This window comes from Phyllostomus hastatus, unplaced genomic scaffold, assembly GCF_019186645.2.
Source record: "Phyllostomus hastatus isolate PE091 unplaced genomic scaffold, TTU_PhHast_1.1 phas_scaffold_555, whole genome shotgun sequence".
Lineage (NCBI taxonomy): Eukaryota > Metazoa > Chordata > Mammalia > Chiroptera > Phyllostomidae > Phyllostomus > Phyllostomus hastatus.
Genome location: NW_025334036.1, coordinates 3,696,484 through 3,705,842, shown reverse-complemented (window position 1 = coordinate 3,705,842; position 9,359 = coordinate 3,696,484). Strand labels below are relative to the sequence as shown.

At 52.3% G+C, this 9,359-nt stretch overlaps 1 protein-coding gene across 2 annotated transcripts in view; it reads left to right on the top strand.

The window, feature by feature from the left end:
- The first annotated feature begins 4,548 nt into the window (after positions 1 to 4,548).
- Positions 4,549 to 9,359, top strand: part of TICRR (TOPBP1 interacting checkpoint and replication regulator) — a 29,040-nt gene continuing 24,229 nt past the window's right edge. For both annotated transcript variants that reach the window (XM_045825111.1, XM_045825110.1), the window contains exons 1-2: positions 4,549 to 5,294; positions 8,333 to 8,609. In XM_045825111.1, the coding sequence (XP_045681067.1) occupies positions 4,632 to 5,294; positions 8,333 to 8,609 (940 nt within the window). In that variant the 5' untranslated portion in view covers positions 4,549 to 4,631. The remainder of the gene's footprint in view (positions 5,295 to 8,332; positions 8,610 to 9,359) is intronic.

Below are 9,359 nucleotides of genomic sequence, written 5' to 3'. Positions count from 1 at the left end.
CATGCCTCCTGAGCAAACTCCAGTTTTGGCTCCTCTTTTTTTTTTTTTTTGAGTAAAATATGTGTAACGTAAAATTCGCCATGTTGACAATGTTCAAGTGGACTCTTCGGTGGCATTAAGGACGTTGCCATGGTCCCGCCACCGTCACCGCCATCCACCTCCAGAGTTGTTCCCCATCCCATTGCCCGGCTTCATCTTACAAAACGGTTTTCGTCCCATCTTACAGATTTTCTAAATAAATAGTTGGGGTCTTTTAAAAAATTTATTTGTTGATTTGTGTGTGTGTGTGTAAGAGAGAGAGAGAGCAACATTGATTTGTTGTTCCGATTATTGATGCACTCACTCATTGGTTGATTCTCGTATGTGCCCTGACCGGGGATCGAATCCTGCAATCCCATGGGGGACAGCACTCCAACCAACTGAGCTACCTGGCCAGGGCATAACCTTACACTTTTGAAGAATAAATTAAAAGCACTTTCCCAGCCCTCTACTCCCAAACCACTTGGCAGCCTGAGATTCTTGGTGAGATAGAAATGCTTCCTCGTGGCTCTGTGAGCCGGTCCAGGCCTCCCTGGCTCAGCTCAGCTCCAGGCTGTGAGACTGCGGGGTTAGTCCCCGAAAGGGGAGGGGCAGGTGAATTTTGAGTGTGTGTGTGTCTGGGGGGGCTCCAGATTCACTGCGGCTCTGCTCTGGCCATGGCTCCTTCGGGGAGGCTGCAGCACCCCTCCCAAACTGTCTGGGGTCTCCACTGCTTCCCACCCTTCCACCCAGGACCCCGTGGCTTCTCTCAGCCTCTGCAAGTCCCTCGGAATGTAGTGAGGGGACTTGGAGCCCCTTCCCCCAAAGTGAGGCCACTGCCTCCTGGGCAGACAGCAGAGGTGCTGGTCCTAGGGCTGCACTGCCCCAGCCCATCGGCAGAAGCAGTTTCTTTGTGGCATAACTGGCTTCAGCAGAGTTTGATTTTATCAGGAGTTTCACCCCTGCTCGGCAGCCAGGGCCCCCATCTGCCTTAGCTCTGTCTCCCGACGGGCCACCTCAAGGGCTCTGGGCTGCCTCCTCGGGGGGGCCTTCCCTTGGTCCTGGGGCCCCCACACTGGTGAATGGACCCAGTGTTCCAGTCCACGTCCACGGGGCCGAGGTGAGGGCTTCCTGGGCTCTGCACAGTCCTGATAAGGCAGGCCCGGGCCACGCCTCACTGGCTTCAGCCCCGGCCTGGCTCTCCCAGACAGAAGAGGGAGGGCCAGCGCCTCAGGCTGTGGGGTGGTTCTGGCCCTCAGACCCGAGTCAGGGCCGCTGCTGGTGGGAATGGCGTGGCGCTGGAGCCCGAGAGTTGCGTCCTCAGCCTCCGGCTAGCAGGGGTCGCAGGGATGGCGGGGCAGGGGCGAGGCAAGCACCCCCAGCCTCATCTCTATGCTTTGGTCCCCATGTCTGAACCACAGCGGCCTGCCCCCCACCCCACCCCAGTAAGCAGAGACACCTCTCCATCAGCTGGCGATGTCCAGCAACTTAACCTCTTTTACAGAGCTGTAAAAATGAGGGTTACGAAACTACACCCAGAAGGGTTTGGGGAACATGAAACATGAGTCTTCCGGACACGCAGGAAGTGTGTGACAGGCTGGATTTTCTCTCTGCTGATTTCTCTGAGACAGCTTCCTGCCCGTCACTGGGGCTGGGTCTAGGAAGCTGGGCAAGCTGGCCATTCCCAGGAGGGTGGAGAAGCCACCCTCGTCCCTTTGCGCCCAGAAATGCTGCCATAGACGGACAGCTTCCCCTCAGGACCACCATGTAACAGTGCAGTGTTGAGACCTTGGGCAGAACGGACACTTGGGCAAACGGCCGTTGTGGAGGAGGGACAGTGTCCTCGGAAGACCCGCTCCTTACCCAGAGGCACGAAGGACACATACTCTCGGTGTCAGTAAAAATCGCCCAGCCCTGAGACCTTGAGACTGCTCGTCCAGCCGGAACTGGAGTTGTCCAGATACCTCGGCTGCCTTTTCCAAAGGGGAAGGACATCTTCATGGTGATCGTCCCCCTCCCAAACAGGAACCAGAGGCCCAGAGCAGGAGAGAGTTGACTGGCGTGGGAGCACCCCCCACCCCATGCAGTTCAGTGAGAATCTCTGGGGGTGGGGCCAGCTTGGGGTTGGGGATCATTTCAAGTCTCCAGGAGGTGCCTCTAATGTGTAACTGCGGCCAAGTACTACTGGTCTAGTCCAGCCGCCTCCCGGTGGAGAGAAGAACCCACAGGGAGAAAAACAACCCCAGGAAGGTTAAAGGAAATGCTTAAAGTGACAGAGTACAATGTAAAGTAGCTGCCCCAGGAGGGAAGCTATTATGATTTCAGTGTTTCTCTCTCAACGATTTTCAACCTTTTTTTAAAAAATCATCTTCTGGCACGCACAAACTGATCACTACAGCTCTGTGGCACGCCAGGAAAGACTGGGTGCACACTCAGGGCCCAGAGGCTCGCTGGGTGCGGGGCTGGCCTGGCCTGGCCTGGCCTGGCCTGGCCCTCCGTCGCCCAAGGAGGTCCCTTTGCTCTGCCCCATCACGGGGAGGAGGCTCTGTCCTCACAGCGTTTGGGAGACGCAGCACAGCGCTTCAGTGCTCCCTCTTCCTGGCTGCGAGAGGCCCGCTGAGCCTCAGTCTCCCCATCTGTGAAAGGGAGGATGTAACGTCCGCCTTGCAGAATTACCGTGAGGAGTACACGGAATCACGACTATCCTACTAGGTGCTGGAAATAAGTGTCTTCCCTTTGCTTTATTGGGAAGAGGGGGATTCTCCATCCTTCCTCAAAAGAATGGGACCTGTGTCCTCCAGGTGCAGCCTTGTCAGCCACCCCAAGCATTTTTTTCCCCGTGGGTGGCCCGACTATAATAAGTTCCCAGACGTCTGCTTGTCTCACCCAAATTAAGGACAAGCCGTTCTGGGGAAAGGTTTCATTGTCCAGCCGGACAGGTAGGCTTGGGAGAGCACTTTAGTGAAGGGTGGCTGCTACTGCCCTCTGGTGGTGACTTCTCTGTACCTGCACAAAGTCCTAAAATCCTTCTAGGAAGGAAATGCTTGATAACGTAAACAATTCAATTTAAAAAAAAATGTATTGCTACTGGGCTAGGTACTAAGGATACAAAGACTGATAAAACACAGTTCTTGCCTTCTCAGAACTCACAGTTTAGACCCCCAGGCGGGGGGGGGGGCGTGATTCGGACAACACACAGAGACCACGTGATTTGATGGGCTTTCTCCAAGCTCCTGGGTCACAGACTCGATATTGGAAGGAAAGGCAGCCAGGTTTTGCAAGAGAGTTTAAGTTCCTCTCTGCTGTTACAACCAATAGTAGGTACTGTCCCCACCCAGGGTCACAACCTTTTCTGCAATCGAGGATTCTTTTTATTTATTAAGAATAGCTGCTCCCCGCCCCCAAATCACTGTGAAAGTAATATAGAAATACAGAATTTTGGAAAATCAGAAAATGTAAAATTAAAAAAATGTAAAAATCACCATAATCTAAAATAAGTCATAAAATAAATCATAAAATTTTAAAAATTAAAAATCACCATAATCTCAGCACCCAAAAACAATCGCAGACAAGTTTCATGCACACTATTAGCTTAACAGTTAAGAAATATACATATGGATAGAAAATTTGGAGGAAACGTGTGTGCTGTTTGCAGTCTTTTTTAATTTAATCTAACATTACAGATAACAATATTATTTTAAAAAGCTACAAGACGTTCCTTCCCCTTGGGTACCATACCTCAATCACTCCCGTTAGAGTTGTTTCCAATTTTTCTCAAATTAAAAAAAATCTATGATGTCCATACCTCTTTTATTTGGATCTGGTTACCTTCTTCAAAGAAACTCCTATAAGTAACTGGGACAAAGGGAGTGAACTTTTCATTTTTAGTAACTTCACTTAACATTACAGAAAATTCAAGTCTTCACATTGGATTCTATTCCATAGAAAGTCTAGGGTGGCTCCAACCCAGCTGGATTCAAACCACCTCAAATTCCTTCCCGGTGCTGTTTTCGAGGACATTGTAAACATCTCCTAGAGCGGGTCCCCAAGCTTTTGGGCACCAGGAACCGGCTTTGTGGAAGACAATGTTTCCACTCAATGGGGAACGGTTTCAGGGTGATGCAAACGCATTACATTCAAGCTCACATCCTGCTGTGCCTGGGGATCCTGATAAGCCTAGACCGGTACTCGTCCGCAGCCTGAAGGTTGGGGACCCCTGCCCTAGAGGTGTGCGTTCACACCTGCGCTCTGTCGCCCAAACCCACATCTCCTTCCCAGAAGGGAAACTTTCAGACACCGCCCTAGCACCGCCTCTTTAAATTTTAAAACGAAGGCTTAGGCCAATCGATGTGAAGGTTTTCCCAGAACACAGAGCCCCGCCTACGGGCACGCCCTCCGCCAATCAGCGCCGAGGCAGGCCGTCGCTCGCAGAAGATACGTACGAGGAGGGACCAATAAGAGCTGAATTTGTAAGCTGGCTCCGCCAATGGTAGCGTTTCCTGGAGAGCGCGCGAGCCTTTTGACCAGGATCCCGAGGAGAAGCGAATGGCGCCGGTTCCCTGAGGCTGGGTTTCAGGGGACAGCCCCGGCCCTCCGGCGGCGGCGCGGCCGACATGGCCTGTCGTCACAACGTCATGCTGCTGCTGGATACCGCGGGCGGCACCGCCGGCCACAGCCTGGCCCGGAGGGCCGCCCTGCGCCTCCTCATCTACCTCAGCTGCCGATTCGGCCTGGCCAGGGTCCGCTGGGCCTTCCGCTTCTTTGACTCCCTGGGGGCGCGGAGCCGGCCCTCCCGCGTGTCTGACTTCCGCGAGCTGGGGGCCCGCTCCTGGGAGGACTTCGAGGAGGAGCTGGAGGCCCGGCTCGGGGAGGGCGCCCCCGGCGCCCACCTGCCCGGCCCGGCGCCCAGGGCCACCCACACGCACGGCGCCCTGATGGAGACGCTGCTGGACTACCAGTGGGACCGGCCCGAGATCACGTCGCCCGCCAAGCCGGTGCTGCGCAGCAGCGGCAGGCGGCTGCTGGACGTGGAGAGCGACGCCAGGGAGGCCGAGGCGGCGCTCGGGGGCTTCGGGAACGCCGTCTTCCTGCTGGCGCCCTGCCCGCACTCGCGGAGGGAGCTGCTGCAGTTCGTGTCCGGCTGCGAGGCCCGGGCGCAGGGCCCGCTGCCCACCGCCAGGCAGCTGATGGAGAAGCTGCTGCCCAAGAGGGTCCAGGAGGGCATGCTCGCCCGGAAGATCACCTTGTACTGGGTGGACACCGCCGGGAGGTCGCAGGTGAGTCGCAGGTAGCGCGCGGCGGTCTCCTGCTGAACCGGGCTGGACGGCGACAAACGTAGGCCCTCGCTACCTGCTAAGTCCAAGCGCCCGCGGCGCGAACGCGGCACCTTGTTTCCGCTAAGAATTCGGTGCCAAGACTCAAACTGTTACATAAGGTAGAACAAAGGGGCTCAGGGAACGAGCTACGGGGGCAAACGCAGGGGGGCCCTTGGAGCTTAGCGGGGAGAGGAGGGGCAGGGAATAAAGGCGGGCAGACCCCCGGGGACGGGGAGCGGCGGAGTCCCGCGCTAAGGGATTTGGGGGAGGATCTGGGCACTGTTCTCTCCAGGGTCCTGGTCGGCGCTGATTGGTCGGGCGGCACGGGGCCAGGGGGTCATCAGTGTGTGCCGCTGGTCCAGATGTCGCTGAAATATCGGGGTGCCTAGCCACGGGCCGGGCTAGGAAAACGGGGACCTCCTGTCTCGCTTTCTTTTCGGAACAGTGTTACAGTAGGTTGACAGGATCTTTTTTGTATTTTCTCTCACCTTTTATTTTTGTAAATTATATTTTATTGGTTATGCTATTACAGGTGTCCTGATTTTTCCCCCTTAGCCCCCCTCCTCCCTGCACCCCCGACTCCCTCAGGCCATCCCCCCACCCTTGTTCCCGTCCACGGGGCATGTGAGTATAGTAAGTTCCTCGGCTGCTCCCTTTCCCGTACCGTGCTGTACGTCCCCGTGGCTGTTCTGTACCTGCCTGTTTGTGCGTGTGCATCCCCTCACCTGGTCACCCTTTCTCCCACGCCACACCCCCCCACCTGGCAACCATCAAAACGCCCTCTGTATCCATGACTCCGTCTCTGTTCTTCTCCTCTGCTGAGTTTGTTTTTTTAGATTCAGTTGTTGATAAATAGATATTTTTGCCATTTTGTTATTTGTACTTTTGATCTTTTTCTTTATATATATTTTTTATTGATTATGCTATTACAGTTGTCCCATTTCCCCCCTTTAGTTCATGTCCATGTGTCACAAGTTCTTTAGCTTCTACATTTCTCATACTATTCTTACCCTCCCCCTGTCTATTTTCTACCTACCATCTATGCTACTTATTCTCTGTACCTTTTCCCCCCCTCTCCTCCTCCCACTCCCCTGGTGCTAACCCTCCATGTGATCTCCACTTCTGTGGTTCTGTTCCTGTTCTAGATGTTTGCTTAGTTCGTTTTGGTTTTAGGTGTGGTTGTTAATTATTGTGAGTTTGCTGTCATTTTACTGTACATGTTTTTTATCTTCTTTTTCCTAGATAAGTCCCTTTAACATTTCATGAAATAATTGTTTCATGAAACAATTTCATGAAATTGTTGATGATGAACTCCTTTAACTTGACTTTATCTGAGAAGCACTTTATCTGCCCTTCCATTCTAAATGAAAGCTTTGCTGGATAGAGCAATCTTGGATGTAGGTCCTTGCCTTTCATGACTTGGAATACGTCTTTCCAGCCTCTTCTTGCCTACAAGGTCTCTTTTGAGAAATCAGCTAACAGTCTGATGGGAACTCCTTTGTAGGTGACTGTCCCCTTATCTCTTGCTGCTTCTAGGATTCTCTCCTTCATTTTTACCTTGGCTAATGTAATTATGATGTGCCTTGGTGTGTTCCTCCTTGGGTCCAACTTCTTTGGGACTCTCCAAGGTTCCTGGACTTCCTGGGAGTCTATTTCCTTTGCCAGATTGGGAAAGTTCTCCTTTATTATTTGTTCAAATAAGTTTTCCACTTGTTGCTCTTCCCCTTCTCCTTCTGGTACCCCTATAATTTGGATGTTGGAATGTTTAAAGATGTCCTGGAGGTTCCTAAACCTTTCCTCATTTTTTTGAATTCTTGTTTCTTCATTCTTTTCTGTTTGGTTGTTTCTTCCTTCTGGTCCACTCCATTGATTTGAGTCCCAGTTTTCTTCCCATCACTATTGGTGGGAACGTCTTCCTTCATTTCACTTAGCGTAGCCTTCATTTTTTCATCTAATTTGTGACCAAATTCAATCAATTCTGTGAGAATCCTGGTCACTAGTGCTTTGAACTGTGCATGTGATAGGTTGGCTATCTCTTGGTTGCTTAGTTGTATTTGCTCTGGAGCTTGGATCTGTTCTTCCATTTGGGCCATTTTTGGGGGGACCGTGTCGCGCCTGTATACATATGAGGGGCGGGGCCTTAGTTGTTCACTAGGAAGGGGCAACCCAGTCTCTGGGTTGTGATGCTGTGTGTGGGGGTGGGGTCCGAGAGGGAACAGTGGCACTTGCTCCACTCTCTGTCGGACTTCAGTCCCCTCTGCTGCTTCCCCCAAGCAAACTGGGCCTTTCTGGTGCTGATTCCTGGGTGGGTGGGCTTGTGCATATTCTAGGACCCTGTGGGTCTCTCCAGTGAACTCTCCTGTGAGGCTGGGAGTTCTCTCCCTGTGCCTCAACCCCCACAGGTGTTTTCAGTCGATGTTTTGAGGCTTTATTTCCCCGTGATGGGGCCCTGGGTTGTGTGGTCTGTCCCACTCCCCAGGTCCTATGAATGTGGGACCACCTGGTCACCAGCCGCCACCTTGCCTTGAGTCCTCTCTGCTCTGGCTGCCCGACTCCGCCCCTCGTACCAGTCTGGGTGAATGTGTCTACTTAAACTCCTTGGTAGACTTCCATACAGTTCAGTTTTCTGTCAGTTCTGGTTGTTTTTGTTTTTAAATAGTAGTTGTCCTTCTTTTGGTTGTGCAAGGAGGCACAGTGTGTCTACCTATGCCTCCATCTTGCCCAGAAGTCTCCCTTCTGTTTCTTGATGGGAAATAGAATTGAAGTGGTATTTTTCCTAAACGGACACTTTCTTGAAGGTGTGTTATGTAGTAATTCTATCCTTGGGCTGCACAATAGTAGGATTCTAGCTATTATCTGTGTTGGATTCAGCATACACATTGATCGTGTCCTTTGATCCTTTAGTGCAGAAATGAACTTTACTTTCTCCTGGTTTCCCTTAGCTTCATTTTGAATGTCTCGTTTAGAATAACTTGAGGTCCTTTGTCATTTTATTTCAGTTGCGGGAGTCCCCAGACCACCTTGGGTACTGGGCCGTATGTGAACTGCTCCAGCAGGTAGGAGGCGCCATCTTGCCCTCGGAAACGTGGAGCCAGGACAGGACCAGAGCTGGGGAGACTCCCCTGGGTGGCGACACGCAGCTGTCGAGTGAACCTGGCCTCTTGTGGACTTCAACCCTGCCGACCGACTCCACTCTGAACTGTTCGCTCTACAGCCCTCCTGAGTATGAAGCCTCATTTCCACGCACGGAAGGAACGTTATTTCTCCCTGTTGAAGGTAAGCAGATAATGATTTGTCGGGGGTTTTGGTCTCAGTTACTATGGATCCATTTCTTCAAGGCGGGCCCACGCTTTCAACTTCTTTAGGATGTCAGGCAGCCCAGCCCCTCAGCGAGGGCTTGTAGGTGCGTGTAAGCAGGATTGGAGGCCCCGCGGGAACGTGTGGAGCTTTTACACAGCACGCCCGCCAGCCCACGGGTAGAAAGAATAAGTGAGTGGTGTCGAAGAGCCTCTCAGCTGCTCGCAAAGAAAGACAGTATTGTTCAGGCACCCAGGCAGACAGGTGGTAAGATTCCCTTGCCCCATAGAAGAGACTGATGAATTTAGACCACGGGGAGACCATGATCGATAAGAAATTAGTCCCCCCAAAAAAAAGCTGAATGCGGCCCTTGTGACCGGGAAGAGCCAGCGTGCCGGAATCCCCCTCCGTGTGCTTCATTCACCACATAGTGAAGCTCACTTCTGAGTCGCTGTGCATTCACACAGAAACGGCATTACATAGAAAGATGAACGTGAAACCATGGTACACATTATCTGCAGGTCAAGGAAATTTTTGTTGAGGCAATTTCATCTTTAGAATGCAGTTGCCTCATAAGATATGCTGTGCGCTGTATTTTGTGGATTTAAGAAGCCATGTCTTCTTTTTTGTACGTAGCGAGTACGGCTTGAGTATTTGTTTCTGAGTCACAGTTCCTGAGACGTCCTGCCACCAGGCCTTGCCCCTGTAGTGCCGTTCACGTGCAGCCTT